Below are 19004 nucleotides of genomic sequence, written 5' to 3' on the forward strand. Positions count from 1 at the left end.
GTGAAAAATTAGTTTAGATATTTGTACTAGGAAACAAGACAAAAATACTGAGTAAAAAATGATATATTTTTGCAGTGTAGAAGTAGTAGTAGTAGTGTAGTGCCCAGCCATGGTTAGTTTTTTTGTAACCCTCCAGATTTGAAGTATACTGTGCGGCCTTACAGCTCTCGTAATTGACCCCTGCTGAAAGAAAGAAAAAGCCTCTAATAAGCCAGACAGACACCGAAAGGACAGACAAGAATGCAGTAATTCAGAAGGAAAGAAACGTAAACACACATAGACCGCCAGTCTACTTAAATAATGTGTCACCACCGGCCCCAGACCACCATCTGTGTTGTCTGTAAACATGAAAGCCGCTCAGTGCCCTTTAATAATGGGAAGAGACTGTGGTCTTCTGCGTTATAATTAAGCACGAGCCGGCATAGTCTAAATTGCGAATGTTTTGAGAGCATAACAACACTCAGTTAAAGTTGGTTGTGCTGCTTTTTGTAAAAGTCAAGTGTCATTTTTCTATGTAAGCAGTAGATGAATTTGTACTGCAAAAAGCTGCCAGTATGAATGCATCATTAACATTTTTCCTCCTTTGTTCTGCATGCAGATCACAGTTCAAGATGTTCCAACAGCGTCCTGTTACTCCCTCACTGACCCTCATATCATTACTTTTGATGGCAGGTAAAATATTTATGAGTTTTTAGACAATGAGTTCCCTTTTTTCTTGTAGCTCAACTGGTAAAGCATTGCGCTGACAACGCCAGGGTCGTGGGTTCGATTCCCAAGAAACACAATGAATTTACTGAAGGCTTTTTATTTCTTCACTGGCTTTTGCGCTGGATGTTTTCAATTATTCTACATTGCCTATGATTATTTTTACACAAGTCATGTGACTTTTACAAGACAGATGCTCAAATGGTACATTTTCAAGTAATGAGGCAGGAATGTAAAGGTCACTTTGGATTTCAGATTTGTGTGTATCACTTGCACTCTTTGAATTTGGCTTGGAAAGAGGGATCTTTATGAAAGTGTATCACAGTTCAAGATGTTCCAATAGCGACCTGTTACTCCCTGACCGACCCTCACTTCTTCAAATTTGATGGCAGGTAAAATATTTATGAGTTTTTAGACAACAAACAATGCCAAGGTCATGGGTTCGATTCCCAAGAAACACACTGAAGTTACCCAAGGCTTTTTATTTCTTTCTTTGACATTTGCGCTAGACTTTCTAAATTGTTCTAGATAGCCTGTGATTATTTCAACATACAGTAAGCTGTGTGACTTTTACATGACAGATGCTCAAATGCTACATTTTCAGGTAATGAGGCAGGAATGGAAAGGTCACTTTGGATTTCAGATTTGTGAGGCACAGATTTAGCACTTGTACTCTTTGAATTTGGCCCAGAAGGAGGGATCTTTATGAAAGTGTACGGGAACTGTCCTCATTAGTGAATATGTCCTTGACAGACACCGGCCCTGTGCCACAATTTCCTCCAGTAGAGAGGCGCATATGGCCCGATTGGACAATGGATTTAAGCGCACACTATAGCTAGATGTATTGAGCAATGTGTGTTTACAGTGATGCCGAACATACAGAGCAATAACAGCAAAGTATCACGGTCACCATTAAAGTAAATGATACTAAAACTGTCCTGTGAAAATTACTGTCTCTGTTTCGCTCCCTCGATTTCTTGCTCTCTTTTTTATCTTACAGTTCTTTTTAAAAAGACTCTTTCTCCCTGCTTCTCCTCCACTTTGCCATTAAGTTCAAATAGTCCTCTGAGATGTTCGTTTCAGCTACTGTCTTGTCTTTAAAGTTTTTTTTAAGTGCACACTGAGGTTTCTGAATGTCATCTGTTTTAATCACCGAGACTTTTTAGCACAGTAAAACAGAACACAGAAAAGAATGATGACTATCAAACTTTGGAGCAATACTGGATGCAGCTGGATGTACCTTTTGTTTGACATCCCCAATATTTACTTCAACAATCAAGCTACAGTAAGAAATTGAATGTAAGTACTAATCAGTTGTTGTTCCACCCAGGCGCTATGAGAACCAGGAAACTGGCACGTTTTTGCTTTATAAAAGCACAAAACGTGTGTTCGAAGTCCACACAAGGCAGTGGGATTGTGGAAGCCGGCATTACGCTATGGCGTGTACCTGCGGCATGGCTGCTCGAGAGGGCAACGAGGTTGTGACCTTTGACATGTGCAACGGGCAGCTGCAGGAAACACGCCCGCACTTGTCCGTCAAGGCCTTGGGACCATCCGTGACCAATCAGATTAAGATCCACGAGACGCATCAAGGGAAGAAAGTCACGGTACGGTTACATTCCAGTGCTGTGGTAACTGATAATGTTGAATTGATATGGATAGGTTTTAAAAATAAGAAATATAAACTCATGCTGCAGTGAAAATTCAGACAAAACAATCGAATCAAAGAAAGATTGTGTTTCACTTCTGAACCAAAACTATTGCAACTCGCAGCATTAAATATTTTAGATTTGACTCAATGCACGATAGAGCGTATGATCCCTCATTGACATGCAAACTCAGGAAATCTCAGTCATGCTCACTGTGAAATGTATACAGTTCATGTTCAGGACAGGCAGATTTTCAATTTCTTGGCGAAACTGTCTGAGAAGTAAACACAGATCTCATCTGTTTTGAAAAGAGGCCTTTTCCCTGCAAAAGGATTTTGAAGTTCAGTCAGTGCAGCAGATGTTGTCATTGTTGCATTGTGACACAGTTTGCATGAGCAAGTGTTTTGTGAGGGCTACATTTATCTAGATTTGTAATATTCTGATGTAGACTCTTGACAAATCACCACTAATTTCCTCGCAACCAGCTGGCAGGGAAATGGGATCTTTTACTAACATGTGCATTTAGTTTATGATTGAAGTTGGGGTAAACTCTAGATTAGATTATGTAATGATGTTGGATTTTAAATCTAGTATATGCATGGACAGACAGTGAAATATAAATATATATTTGCATAAATAAATTAACAATAAATGAATCAATCATAATCATAATTTTTATAAAATATAAAAATAGACCATTCAAAATATATCAATAATAAATATAATACTTTTTTCTCTTTGAAGATTTGGGTTCCAGCTTTCTTTTTCTCTTTGTTTTTTTTTGTTTTTTTTTTTTGAAAAATGCATGATATTTGAATAAAATACAGTACTTGACACAACCTAAACACTAGCCTTACATATTTAAGGGTCAGCATGGCCTGATTTTGAAGATGATTTCGGTTTAATGTTTAGGGTTAAATATGTATGAATTTAAAGGATTTTTGTTTGACCCCTGCAGATCGTCTTTGCCTCAGGGGCGTTTGTGCGAGCAGACGTCAGTGATTGGGGAATGAGTCTGTCCGTCAGGGCTCCAAGTCAGGACTTTAACGCCACCAGAGGCCTGTGTGGGTTATTTGACCGGAACAGCCACAACGACCTCCATCATCCTGCAGGCACAAGCCACCGTGACAAAGACCTAGTGGAATTCATTCAGGGCTGGAGGTGAGTGATGCTTTTACAACAAATGTATAGTCTCTATTTTCACAAGAAACAATATGTAGTACTTAATTGATCTCTTGAGTTTAAGACAGGTAATAAATCTAGTCAGAACCAGAGCCGTCGTGAACTGGGCTACTAAGGTCCTCTAAGGCGGGACTCTTCAACTCCAGTCCTGGAGGGCCGGTGTCCTGCAGACTTTAGTACCAATCTCAATTTAACCCACCTGTAATTCTGCAAGTAATTCTGAAACCTTAATTAGCTTGTTTGTTTAGAGTTAGAGCTAAACTCAGCAGGTCACTGGCCCTCCAGAACTAGACTTGCTTTAAGGTGAAACTCCGGTCCTGGTCTGAAATATTCTGGTAAGAACTAAAAGACCTAAAAGACAAAAATATATGCAGATATATGTAAGTTTCCAAGCTCAAAGCTTCTGTAAAATATGCCGTTCAAGTAGGAGTATTTAGGAGACGTGGAGAGCAGTTCGGTTGCAGATTAGAGTTTGCATCACCATTTAACCTTGATTTGCTCGTTTTAATGTCAAATATAATTAAAGTAGAGGAAAGTCTCTAATCTAATGGGCTAACCTTTCTCGAACTCTAAATCCTCTCTTGTCGCAGTGCTTGAGGGCTAAATTCAAAGGCTGATTTGAGACAGTCATATTTTTGTTTTATTTCTCCGTGTCAGGATCGCGCCTGGGGAGAGCCTGTTTGACAGCACGCCACCTGCCGTGGATGAGGAGATAAAGTGGAATTTCTGTGCTTGTCAAAAGGGATACAGCCTTTCCCTCCATTCAATGCACACCTCCAAAGGCCTATTAAACCAACCTCAAGTCTCTCGCTGCCTATCTCACGACGACACAGATTATACATCCCTGTTCCCCTTCAAAGATGCCACTGCCGAGTACGCCATTAAACCTATCTCTGCCCGTAATGTCCGGAAGCGGGAGACGTTGGCTGAGGTGTTAGAGTTAGCCGAGATGAAAGGTGCTAAACTGGAGTCTCAGGTGTCCCAAGGTCAGGCAGACAACTCTCCTTCTGTAGAGGAGTTAGAATTGGACTTATTATTTAAAGTTGACGCCCCTCACTTGAATGAATTTAAGATGCCCTTACTAAGTTCGGGTGGAAGGCCTAAGAGAGAAACCTTTGACTTTCTACCCATTTACACTGTCCAGGCCCTAAGCCAGACCGACCTCGAAAGTTTCGCCTACTTCTTTCCAGATGACCACCGCTCCTCCAGTCGTCCAGCTGCCTACCCTTCCTGGCCGACACCTAGTGGCCTCACTTCTGCCAAAGCTTTGGAGGTCTGCCAGTTGGCTTTGGCGAACTCAACTGTGGGCACGGCATGCAAGAGTCTGCTGGGTCGACGCCTGGAAGAAGCTGTGGATCTCTGCATCCTGGATCTTCAGTTGAAAGATGATTTGGCCTGGGAGGACGCACTCGTGCCCTTCCTAGAGAACGAATGTGAGAAAAAGTGGCTGGAGAACCGGACCCATCGTTCTCAAGGAGCTTCCAGACCATTGGCGGATATTGCAACGGCCCTACGTTGTCCGAACTTCTGTAATGGGAACGGGCAATGTGAAGAGTGGGGATGTCAGTGTTATCCAGGCTACAGCTTTTACGACTGCAGTCTCACCATCAGTAAGTGATTGTTTTGACATCCGTCTGTTGCTTCAAATGTGGTCCCCTAGGGATCCCCGATTATCAGAAACACTTTGGGTTTAATGTATGCAAAATATCCATCAATAAGCAGCCATATGGGGTATTACAACATTACAACCTGCAGGGGATTGTGGAGTTTGAGTAGGGACCACATTTGTAGATAAAAGTTGTTGAGGTTTTGTTCAGGAGGCCTGGGGAAAGTCTATATTTATTCTCACGATCAATGGACATTATGGAGTCTCATCTCATTTGTTTTCTACAAAGGAATTGTGGTCCAAGAGGAGTTTTATTGATCAGAGGTTGTTCATTCACAGGTGAGGTTATGTTAAGGTTATGTTTAAGTATCAACTTTAAGGTGTTTTTCCTAAAGTTCCTTATAGTTGAGACACAAATGAGACAACAGTTGACAACAGAGTGCAAAGACATAAAATCAAAGTCAACTGTAGTAAATCTTACATAATTTGGTCTAGGAATATTTTGATGAGAACGTTTGAGTTCATACTGATATCTTTTAGAATCTTGGTTGATCTTAGCATAGATTGTTGAAACTCTGGAGGAGACTCTTTTTCTCAGAAGAACTTCTTCTGGAGTTTCCGGAGAGGTTTCCTTTTCCAAATCCTTGCATTATCACTTCCTGTTTAAAAAGTGACATCAGTTCCTGTTCCTGAAGGAAAAGCGGGTGAAATGCAATACACTGAATTTCAAAGGAAATTATGAATTTTTTTATTTTTTTATTTTTTTTTTGCCTCTATAGATAACACTAGAGCTTGAAAGTTGTGTACTGCACAAAAGGCAGTTGACGTGACAAGTTCAGCAATTTATTATTGCATTTACAGGCATTGTTTTGTAAGTGGATGACTGTCTAGTGTGATGTGATGTTGTATCTTTATGGGTCAGAATTGTACTGCTCTTTTGTCCAAATGTCTGTGATTAAAATCCTGTACTTTGGCTCAAGTACAGTGTTCACTACAGCTGCCATTACCAGATGGTGGTCAAAGTGCCAGAGCATTTCTGTGGCATTAGATACATTTTTTTTCTGTGCCAGCTCTTTTCATCAAGTATTTTTAGTATCTTGTTGTTTGTTGTACGCTTTCAGTTCCTTTTAATTATATTTGCTTTGGATGCTGTTGTTCTTTATTCCTTTTCTTTACACTCTGCGAAGAATAATTTCCTACTCCCTCAAGCATGTCTTCAAAGAAACTGCAGATGGCTTGCATTTGTGCAAGGGTGTTTTTTATTGATTTTATGAATGATTTGAAATGATGTATGGAACTCCTTTCGGAACGGCAGAGTCGTTGAGCGTGTTTATCGACTGATTGTTTCTGGCAATAGCGACGAGGCTCAGAAGTGCCATTAGCTTTCCCAGCCAACCTTCATATCAATGAGATATAGTTATGCCGGTATGCTAACGCCTGGCACTGTGCCAGACGCCCATGCCCGCTCGCTGATTAGCATTGGGATCTTCGCTAAGCCGCTATCTTCCTCAACGTTTTTCGCATGCTCCCTGGGGCTGACTTGGTGACGAAATGGCAGTTTTAACACAAATTAGCGAGCAGATTAGGAGCGCTAGAGAGGGCTGTTTATCACAGACTTGACGTTTTTCAACCTCTCCGAGAGCGAACTCTGATTTATGGCAACCATGCTAGGATCAACGTGCAAGGTAGCACAGGGAGGACGGCTAGATAAATCTGCTTAATTGCCCAACTGATCATCGGCTGATGCCTCTTCTACATCTGGGAACCCCATTCATTTTTTTTTTTTTTTCTGAAGCCAATGACACATTTATGCCTAAGTGTTTTTGGTTGACTTTATTTGCACTTCATCCAGTCAAATGTGGATTTTTGCATGTCTTCACTTTGTTTGTACTAACTTTTGGCCTCATGATTCGCGAATAGTTGTGTTAGCATGCTATTTTTTCTCCTGTATGTAGTATATAGTGTATGTTTACTGTGTATTGTATGCTAGTTCTCTCCATACTACATTAATCAAAGTGTACAACAGAGCACACTTTATTCCACAATTCCAGATTGATGAAGGAACTGAAAGTAATAACTACAGCTATTTTTTCATCTCTCATTATTTGACTGGAAAGCCTAAAGTTGAATCAATAACCATTTTTATTTTAAGATGATAACTGCACGCCACTGTTTCACTTACTATATTTTTTAGTATACAGTGTACTGTGCAACATTCTTTTTTTCTAGTGTTCTTAAGTTAGCCTAGTAGCGCATGTGCTACATCAAATCTGGCAAATGACGTTAACCGACCCCATTCCCCCTCTCATTTTTTATCTTTTCTCTACTATACTACAAACATCAAAAAGCCCCAAAATAGAATATTGTTAGAAAAGGAATGAATGGAAATGTGAATGGTATAACAGGACTAATTCCGCTCCATGACCCTTTTAAAGGGACAGTGCGCCCAAAAATGAAATTTCATTCATTATTTATGAACTCATGATGTTCCAAACCCATATGCTGTTTTTGTTTTCTGCATGTAGACCAGAATAAGGGGCATTTTGAAGCTCTTTTCTGTATAATGAGACCTTGAATCTTTTAAGAACAACAAAATAACACCATATGGGTTTGGGATGACATGAGGGTGAGTAAATAATGACACAGTTTTCATTTTTGCCTGAATGATTCCTGTAATGTAAGAACGGTGCATCCTGAGTACATTTGCAGGCTTTGAGGTCATTAGATTCACCTAGAAATAAGAAGAAATAAAGTGTTAGATTTCATTTTACCACACATATTCTCCTTAGTCTTCTGACTGGCACATTTTATGCTATTACTGCCTCAATGAAAGGTGTCCAGGAATCATTTCAGAATAAGGCGCTACTACTCTTTATTTCCCATAATTCCAGGTAGAGTGAAAATCAAGTCTATAGAAAAGGCAATCAGACCAAATTCAATACCTTTGCATATCTGGGTTTCATTCAATAGTGGAACAATCTGGAAAACCTCACTTTTACCTTCATTCAGTTGTGATATTCAGCAGTGAGGCAGGGGTCACATTCTGCAGAAAGAACTCCGCTTGGATTCATCTCGGACTCATTTTTTTTTTTTTTTTTTTTTTTTACAGGCAGGTTTAGTGAGTCATCCGATCGCTCCTCATTTATCATTTCTCTTCAAACATAAAGCACAAGTGTTCGCCCTTGTGGCAGAGATTAAAAACTCCTGAATATCTCTCACGCTCCCTTCCTGGCCGGTCAGGGACAGTGTGTGAGTGTGTGTATGTGTGTGCGCACACTGCGTCAATGCTCGAGGCTTGTCTGGTTCAGAACTGCATTTTAGGAGCTCGGGAACAGAGTGAATCATGGGAAAGTCTGAAAATCACCTCACTGACCTGCTGAGCTGGAAATTGTTGATCTCCGAGGCAATAAGGAAGGCATATCTGTGGCCCTCCTGAATTGAGGATTAAGCTTTTTTTAAGGTCCTAGTTTTTGTGGTAAAGCCATAATGATCCTTGGTTCAATTGCTAATAACATTTTAATTGCTTGCTAATTGATTTTTAATTTACATAACATGCTAATTGTTTAATTCAGATGTCACAAGTAGCATTCTTGAAACAAGTCTTTTTTTTGTCATTAGCATCCAAGAGTCAACAACATTACACTATACACTATATATATAAATTATATATATATATATATATATATATATATATATATATATATATATATATATATATATATTAGTAATTATTTATTTTTTATTTATATTATAGAAATTACATGACAAGCTAAATATGCATGCAAAAATGTTTAGGAAAATGCATCACATGAAATAATTTTATATGATTTTATTATTTTTAAGCAAACAAAACATTTAATATCAAATTTTCTTCTTCAGATGTGGTACTAATGTCACAAATTTGTCTTCAAAAATAATTTAAAATGAACTTGAATGTCTCTGATGGTAGTATATCTTTCCTAAACAGTGCTAGGGGGCGATTTGTTTTTGTAATTATTTTATAGCAAATTTTTTTTACCAAGTGTAAAATTACACAAAATGAGACCATCTGGAGGAAGTTCTTTGATGAGGCGAAAATTCATTAGCACTCACTTCTGTGCTTAATTGTTCTCCTCTGAGGACCATTTTCTCTCATATCTCATATCTCTTATTGTTTTCCATCTCCTTTTTTTTTTTAGATATTCACCACTTATGGCTTAGTTTTGCATACCGTCCCAGAACATCCATTTTCGTTTGTGTCTCAGATATGTGATTTAAATAAACTTCCACCCTGCGGAGATCCGAACGTAAGGTTATGCTCTGGTAATAAAAACACTGATTTAAAATGAGCCAAGATGGGAGCGATAATGGCATTAAGCAAGCGTAATGCTGCCTCGGTACAGTCATTTCAGCCTGTCGCTGAAACTATATTAAATGTTGTTGTGTTTTATAAGGCCTGAGAGACGCCCAAACAAGCTCGTATTTACTCGTTTGCATTATTCAAGAACCTCAGTTATAGAGAACATTATACTCCACAGCTCTAATTATACTGTAATATTTTCAGCATGTATCCGTTCTCTGTTTAATGGCAAATGCAGGCTGGCAAGGTCAGAATCCAGCAGGCTGAATATTTTGTATAGCTTGAAGCCTGGATTGTTTGGTTTGTGTGTTTGTTAGTGGCAATGTACTTGGAAATGACTTTCGTTTTGGCGTCTTTCAAATTGCCAGTGTTGCATTTTTCCATTTGAGTCCCGTAAACTTTATTTACTGGTGGTTTTCGCAAAGGATGGGATGTTTTCGGCAGAGTGCATTTTTAAAGACTTCACATTAATTTACAATAGAGTTTCTGGGTTTAACGAGACTCCAATAGTGCCTTTTCAATGAATCAACAATGAGTAGACTGCAGACTTTTGCAGTCTCATTCAACTGAAAGACTTTTTCTGTACTTGTTTTGTACAAGGTTGTTGAGATGAATGACAAAGGATCATTGGTTGGGACCTTGAAACCCTGAAAAGTGCATACTTCTTCAGTTTTCTCCCAAAATTGCTTGCTTCCAAGCAAGTGTGTATTCATGCGTGACGGTATTCTTGAGTGGTAAAACTACAATGTCAATACCCATCCACAGGCCACGCCCCTCAGACAGGCCACGCCCCTAGAGACTTACAATCAGAAAATATTATAAAAGGAACTAATACTAATGCACTTCTTAAGGTTATTTAAACAAACCCCTAACAATATCATATTTGTTCAGATTACTGTAAATTCTCTGTTTCTTTGGTTTCCTCAGGTCAGCCAATAGAAGTCACCGATCTTGAGAACGGTGGTTTGTGTGATGTACGTGAGTTCGACTGTGACAGCGTGAGGGTTTTCGGGCTGGGTTTCATCGACTCACCTGGCCTTGCGTGTCTCGTGATCAGATTAAAGGTGAGACATGAATGATTTCATTTGTGCTTATTAGGCAAATTATTATGTACAGTATATATGGGACAATAAAGTATGGAAGCTTGTTTCCGTCACTGAATAATAAATAAATAATAATAATTGCGACATTTAATCTCACAATTCTGACTTTTTTCCTCACAATTGCGATATATCATGTCAGAATTGTGACTTTTTTTCTCAGAATTGCGAGATATGAAGTCAGAATTGTGAGAAATAAAGTAGCAATTCTGAGAAATAAAGTCGCAATTGTGAGATATAAAGTCGCAATTCTGAGAAATAAAGTCGCAATTGCGTGTTATAAAGTCAGAATTGTGAGATATAAACTATTCTGTGGTAAAAAAAAAAAAAAAAAGTCCGTCTTTTTTTTCCTTAGAATTGGAGAAAAGATGTCAGAATTGCGAGATATAAACTCGCAATTGCGTGTTATAAAGTCAGAATTGCGTGATATAAAGTCGCAATTGTGAGAAAAAAAGTCAGAATTCTGACTTTATATCACGCAATTCTGACTTTATATCTCGCAATTCTGACTTTATAACACGCAATTCTGACTTTATATCTCGCAATTCTTAGAAATAAAGTCAGAATTGCGAGATGTAAACTCGCAATTGTGAGATAAAAAGTCACAATTATCTTTTAAAATGTTTTATTCTGTGGCGGAAACAAGCTTCCATAATAAAGCCCTTCCTACCACTAACCGAAAAAAAAAAACATTATTATTAAACACACGTAATACACTTTATTTCCACTTAATAAACATTCCACAATATTTTCTTAATTTTTATTGAAAATAAATGCCTTTTCGGTTTCATATGTGATGGGAAAAGGGAGTAGAGCGATTTTGGCAAAAGTCGGATTCAAACTCGGGTCAATTTGCGTCAAAGCTTTTTGCGTCAAAACACACGCCTCACTATTGCTACTTTTGACAAACCAGCATCCCATACTTTTGTCTAGCCCAACCAGACGCCAATGTGCAGAGTTAGTGTAAATAGCCTCTGCCAACAAGGTGGGCTATTTGCACTTAGTTTAATTGCATTTTATTTAGTTTATTATAATGGCTAAGATCGCGTTCGACTCTTCTAAGCCTGTCTTCTTTAATATTTCATCAAAGAGTTTTTATGAATCTTAGGCTAGCATGGCTTTTTTTAATACATGCTTGCCATCTGTTTGTATATTTAATTAGAAGAATGAGGGGAACGACATAGGGGGATATCTGATGAGATAAAGAAAGCAATAAATACAGTGATCAGTCAACACAGCAGAGCACATACAAAGAAAACACATGCGGTAAGACTGGTAAACAACATGCAAAAGCACACATTATGTGCTGTGATTATCGGCTGGTTGCCCTTTTATTAAATTGTCTGTTTTACTTAAAAGCTTTACACTCGAAGTTAATTTAATGATGTCAAAACGCTGCCCTGCAGGGCTGGGTTTGACCCTCATAATCTGAGACCCCAATAACTCGAAATCATTCTTAACCTTGAACAGGTTAGTACTTCTGAATCTATAAAAAGGCCATGTCTACTTTGACTTCAATAACGACTTCTTAGTGGGTTTTGAATAAGCCAGAGGAGCATATTAAATGCATTTGAGGTTAATAATTATATTATTTTTATACCTCAAAAAATGTAGATGTAATGGGGGGAAAAAAGTATCCACCATGCAATTCTGAATATGCTCCCTTTATGCTTTTCTCTCATTTAAAGTCCACCGCTCACATATTTCTGAACCACCCCTTTTCTCGCTGTCTTTTCCCAGGAGGCATTCCACCTCCTGTGTGGGGTCATCCCATTTGAGCAAATTGATTTGGCATTCATTATTCTAGCTGTTTCTGTTTCTCTCAAACAATGAAGGGTCAGAGGTGAATATTGAGTTTTATCTCAAACAACTGAAGGACATGCATATCCTAAAGTTTTAGCGTATCTTCTGATAAAAGTTGGTTGAATTCAAAGAAAAAAAGTCACTTAAAAATTAAAGATTTTGAACTACTCACTGTAGCTGTTGTTGTTTCTGTCCGCCGCCATTTTGTCAGTCAAAATAGTCGACCTCCGAATGCGAACGAACTGATTCTTATATGAGGATCCTTTTTCAAATACAAGGTCAATATTGATTTTCACTAACGACAAAACAACAAATTATCCGTGAATTTATTTATGGAACTTTCCGTCTTTACTCTCCTCCCTGTTACGTTGCATTCAGAGATCGACTATTTTTGACTGACAAAATGGCGGCGGACGGAAACAACAACAGCTACAGTTCAAAATATTTCTTTTTAGTAAACTCTGTGTACACAAACAATGTTCTCAATGCTCGAGTTCATGTGTAGAGCCCCTGGTGATACTTCGAGCAAAGTTTCATGTTGTGTCGAGCCTTCTTAGTGTTATAAAAATAGCGATTTTAATGCTATCATAGTCGTGCCCCAAGCACTCCCATTCAAAAGGCAATTTGACCGAAAACGAAAATACGGTCAAACTTAAAAGTGGCGTTTCCATCCTAATTATGATTTTAAACGAAAGTTAGCCTCGGGTAGATTAACAAAAATACCCTAGGTTGCATTTTGGCGAGAGTTACGCTTTAAGTGTCTGAAAACATTACATCCAGTTCACATTTTAGAGTACATTTTTGCCACACTATTGCCACAAATCAATTCTTTTTTTGTTGATGTTTTTTAGCACACAAATGGAGTTTGGATCCCTGAAGAGGAAGGGACAACCAAAGCGTCCTTCCTGAGCTCCAAAGCGGTGGACTGCGCCGTCCCTCGACTCGGCAACATGGCCGTCGACACGGTGGACTTCACGGCCAGCGAGCAGCCCTATGCCAGATGGGAGATTAAGGTACCTGTCCATCAATCTCAGGGACAGGGAAATATCCAAGGGTTCGTGAGATTGATTTTCCACTGCCATTTTTTGCAGTGACTGAATGAATCAAAATGTCATCGGTCTGATAAAAGCAGACCATCATTTTCTAAACTTTCCATTGTGATTGAAAGATGAAGCGCTAGCTTCTCTGTATTGGCGAAAATGTAATTACACATGAAGTCTCCTTCACAGTTATGGGTTTTAACGCTTAAAATCAGGCTGAATTTATGCCGGTCGCACGCGCTGTTTGAGGCCAAGCTAAATGATGCGTACCTGGGCGCTTTAAAATATTATATCTGTCGAAATCATCAAACCATGAGATGGAGGAGAGCTCTTCCGTTCTGAATGACAGCCATAAAGGCAACACAATCATTTTAATCATTTTTATGCTTTGACGGCCCATATAGGAAACCAGTCTGACTTTATCTTTAAGTATATGGCGAACATAAACATTAAAAAGTTTGTAAACTCAATTCAGGTTGTGTGATCATTGACCTCATCGCTCGGTCCCAAAGTGGGCCTTGATCTATGTGTGTGTGTGTTAATGAGTGTGTTTACTGATGTAAAAAATGGATAGCCGTGATGAGGATCATTAACATAAATTGCAATGTTCAAAGAGCCACAGGGTGTCTCTGAAGGTCGGAGCAAAGACGAATCTGTGAGGTAATACATCTCGAAATCCACCTAAACTCCTGCCCGCATTAATCTCAAAGGCTTGTGGGATTAAACACTCACTGAGGGGTTGAAAAATTAACCTCGCTTTTGGATTTACTCAAACTAGTGCTGCTAAAGATGCTCTGAAGTGTTACAAGAAGACACGATTTTTTTGCATCACTTGCCAGTGGCGGATGAACTTAGAAAGTTTGCAGATCATAAATATTTCTCAGTATGCAGTTTGCATTATCTTAATGAAAAAGTTTATTTTGCTTACAATGGCAACACACATATTTACCTGTTTTTTTTTAAAGATATTTAAAATATTTCGTTTAATGACTCAAATCAATATTCATGTCAAATTTACCAAGTAACTTGGTCAGACCAAGTAACAAATTTGATAAGAAGCCATGTAATAAACAGCATAATGTGGAATTAGTTTGATCACAAAATTTCTTTATTTTGCGATACGTAATGGCTGGTTGACTGCACACCTTAAAAATTAAATTAAATAATTTGACTTACTTTTTTGACCTTGAGTGAATGTGGTATTATTAATACCACATCCACTCACAATGTATGTATTTGTCTATTTATCATATGTATTTAAACCTCTCTTTTTTCTTCTTCAGGTGACCAATGATGGTCGTCAGTACAGCAAGGGGAAATTTTTAACCCTTTATGACGGTATTTGCCAGTTGTGTGTGATTCCCTCTGGACGTTGCAAGCTGAAGGTAATGATAGTCTTAAATAGACCAATAGATTAAATAGTCGTCCATTCCTCTTTTTTCATCAACAATTAGCATAGAAAATGTGAAAAAAATACACATACATGCATGTACAAATCATTTTTTTCCAAAAAGTTATGGGTTAAATAGATTTTTAACTATATTTGCATTGTCTGAAGGAAATGTTAGTTTAGGTTTTAGACTTAGGTTTGTCATAAACATCAGAGCCATTCTGCAGTTTTCGAACATGATGTTGGCGGTTTATGAGAAATTTACTGCGTCTTTACCATTTAAAGGTGATTGTAAAAGCTTGAATAGATGCATGAAATAACAGACTAATCACAATTTAGTATGGAAATTAATTTTTACAAAAAAAGGGAAAAAAGAAGACAAATCACATTCACCATACAGTTTGCAAACAAATAGTGGCATCACTGCTGACGGTTTAATATTGAAATGGTACAAATGTATAGGAGATGTTCATAAAATATAAGAATACATTTCTTAATAATCCTTCTTCGTAATTAACTCATAACTAATTTGTAATTTATTCGATGTGTTATATAATTTTAAATAATATTACTAACTATTATTATTATTACTATGAATTTTATATATCCAAGTGCTTTCAAATCGATTAATTACGATTAATTACGATTAATCACGATTAATCACATCAAAAAGTTTGTTTTATATATATATATATATATATATATATATATATATATATATATATATATATATATATTTCAGGGCTCTCAAACGATTAATCGTGATTAATCGCATCCAAAATAAAAGTTTGTTTTTACATAATATATGTGTGTGTATGGAGTATAATTATTTTCTATATATAAATACACACACATGCATGTATATATTTAAGAAATATTTGCATATACTGTGTATATATATTTATATTATATATAATTTATATTATATATAAATATTTTATATATAAATAACACATTTTTCTTAAATATATATGCATGTGTGTGTATTTATATATAGAAAATAATTATACTCCATACACACACACATATATTATGTAAACACAAACTTTTATTTTGGATGCGATTAATCGCGATTAATCGTTTGACAGCCCTAATATATATATATATATATATATATATATATATATATAATTTTAAATAATATTACTAATATATATAATATTATATATATATATATATATATATATACATATATATATATATTGTATATATATATATATATATTATATATATTATATATATATATATATTACATATATATATATATATATATATATATATAATTATTATAATTTAATTTTTTTACAAGCTTTTTGATGCAATTAATCGTGAATAATCGATTTGACAGCACTTGGATATATAAAATTAATAATATTAATAGGAGATTTCATACATTTTAATAATAAAACATAATATAATTTATTAATAATATTTATCTTTAAGTGTATAAATAGTTTGTATAGTTTGATCTGAATTAATTACAAAAATGTGTGGAGAAGAATATAAAGAAGAGATATTTCAATACTGTAATTCAGAAACCCCTGTTTGGTTTAAAATCCTCTAAACAGATTCTGAATTGCTTTAGAATGAAGATTGTTTCTAGTACTGTGTTAAAACCATCCATGATTGTTCCTGCACAACTTCCCTTGTGGCCCTTCTGTTCATTTATCCATCTGTCCATCATCCTGAACTTTATATTCACTCTGCGCGAAATGACTTCCTCAACTAATGGCCTGGATTTTCCACTGGAAAAGAAGTCGCTGAGGATGCGAGTTTAACAACTCAAAAGGCAAAAAAGTCTGTCATAGCCTGTGTACTGTCTTAACTGCAACAGGACAGCAGCGATAGGCCACAAGGGTGTGTGTTGGAAAACCCCGGAGCGTGGATGTGGAAAACAGATATTATTCACGACATCGAGACCAAAGACGGAGAAACCAATCCCTTGAGCACCTGATATACTCGCTCGTTCTTGCTTTCTTTCTCTGGGTTTCCGACTGCCACATAGCATGTAATCTCACCGTGAGAGATCAGTTATCTAGGTGGATCCGTTTTGGTCTGTGTTTATCTTCTCTGATTTGCCGCGCATGTCCTCCGGGTGTTGCGACTTACACGTCCCACTGGATATTAAAAACTTGAAATATAGAGATGCTATCGGTGCCAGGCTATATGCTTTGGTGGTTTATAGCAAAGACGGCTGAGCTTTATCTCAAAGGTTTGACAGGGGAAGTGGGTTTGAGCCGCAGTAACCGTGAGCAGTAGCAACACATCTCCACACATGGTGGATACAGCTGGAATCCTCTTTCTTTCTTTCTTTCTTTCTTTCTTTCTTTCTTTCTTTCTTTCTTTCTTTCTTTCTTTCTTTCTTTCTTAATGGCTAAATTTGAACACTAACAACAACAAGGTTGTAAGTTCGAATCCCAAGAAGGGTTGCCAGGTCTGTGCAACAAAAGTAGCCCAATGGCCAGTCAAAAGCGTCGTTAGGCCAAATTATCCATTGAATTTGTACGTCTTGGGGTGTTTTGGGGGTGTTTGAGCACCGAAATCTTATGTACAGTGGTGGAAATCAACCCACGGGGGAAAAAAAATGTTCCTGCGGCAACAATTTAAAAGTAGCCCAATTCCGCTGGAAAACCATGGACTTGGCAACAATGATCCCAGGAAAAGCACAAACTGAAGGCAAAAAGGTCACTTTGGATAAAAATGTGTGCAGGGTTATTATAGTTGAATTTTTTTGTATTATTATTATTTATTTATTTTTTTCAAATTGATTTTGTTACATTTTTTCACGCTATAATTTTTTCATTTTATTTAGTTTTGATTTAGGTTTTAGTGTTTTTTTTATTATTATTTATTTAATTTCTAGGGTTATAATAATAGTTTTGAATTTTAGAATGTATTCATTATTTTATTTTGAATTTTATTCAGTTTAGTTTTCACTATCATTGTTAGTTTTATTTTTTCTGTTCTAGTTGTGTTTTAGTTTAGTTTAGTATCAGTGTCTAGCACATTTTCACTTTTAATGCTTATAACGTTTTCATTAATTGAATTAAAGCTGACATAAAATAAAATATAAATATTAGATATTATTTATAAAAAACTAATAGAAACTTTAGAAATGTTGTCTTGGCAACTTACTGAAATAGAATAAGTTTAATTTGAAAACTGCACATGTACAGAAAAGTTGTAAATGTTTCAAGTTTTGTAAACTGCCTGTATCAAAAACTAAAACTAAAATTATTTTGTGGACATTTTTGATATAGCCATGAAAATGTAGTTTAGTAGCTTAGTTTTCAGTTTTCCTATTTTTATTATATTATATTGTATTATTATTATATTTTTATTTTATTTTAGTTTCATGTAATTTAGTTTACTTTCAATTTATTACAGTGTCACAGTTTATTATTATTTTAATTTAATTATTATTTTTCACAGTTTATTATTATTTTAGATTCAGTTTTTTAGGTTAGTTTAATGTAATTTAGTTCATCTTATTATTTTCCCAGTTAAGTATTTATTTTAGCATTATTAATTTAGCTGTTTGTTTGTTTGTATCTCTTAAAGACCTTCTTTAATTAGTTTTCATGAACAATAATAACAGTTCTTCCCTCTTTCTCTCTCTCTCTCTCTCTCAGGAGAGGACGTGTAATATAGATGGGATGTGTTTTGCCGAGGGAGACTCCAGCCCTTCTGTTCCGTGTCTCCTGTGTAACTCCACGGCCTCCAAATACACCTGGTCCATTAATCAAGGTAAACACAGTCGATTTGAAGTCAAACCGAGATCTTACGGCAATAGCTCACATTATTGAACATTATCTGTACTTGTTACAATCACACAGCACACCACTAAGCTATAAATAAAGTTACAAGTCTAAACAGCCATTGGACGCGACCCAACAACCTTCTACAGCACAGTCCAATTGAAATCTAATTTAGTGCTAAATAAAGACAAATCCATTCAAAAAGATCTAAAATACGAGCTGTGGCTGAATGTGACCTTTACAACATGTATTTAACTGAATATTGTGTGAGGCACTTACTGTATCGTTCATTATCGAACTATAAAAGGAAGTAGGGGAGATCTGAAAGGATGCGCTGTCTTGCTATTACTTTGGGTATGTTTGAAGTTAAAAGCTCACCGCTTTACTAAAAGACTTTATTACAGCAGCTAAACAGAGATGTTATGTGGCGAG

At 36.5% G+C, this 19004-nt stretch overlaps 1 protein-coding gene across 1 annotated transcript in view; it reads left to right on the forward strand.

The window, feature by feature from the left end:
- The window catches only part of LOC307169495 (von Willebrand factor D and EGF domain-containing protein), a 64709-nt gene that overhangs the window by 15918 nt on the left and 29787 nt on the right, over nt 1-19004 (forward strand). The window contains exons 9-16 of the mRNA XM_079890168.1: nt 599-672; nt 2036-2312; nt 3313-3515; nt 4194-5146; nt 10409-10545; nt 13236-13397; nt 14708-14809; nt 18447-18561. Of these exons, the coding sequence (XP_079746294.1) occupies nt 599-672; nt 2036-2312; nt 3313-3515; nt 4194-5146; nt 10409-10545; nt 13236-13397; nt 14708-14809; nt 18447-18561 (2023 nt within the window). The remainder of the gene's footprint in view (nt 1-598; nt 673-2035; nt 2313-3312; nt 3516-4193; nt 5147-10408; nt 10546-13235; nt 13398-14707; nt 14810-18446; nt 18562-19004) is intronic.

The sequence above is a fragment of the Squalius cephalus genome (assembly GCF_949319135.1).
Source record: "Squalius cephalus genome assembly, chromosome: 13".
Lineage (NCBI taxonomy): Eukaryota > Metazoa > Chordata > Actinopteri > Cypriniformes > Leuciscidae > Squalius > Squalius cephalus.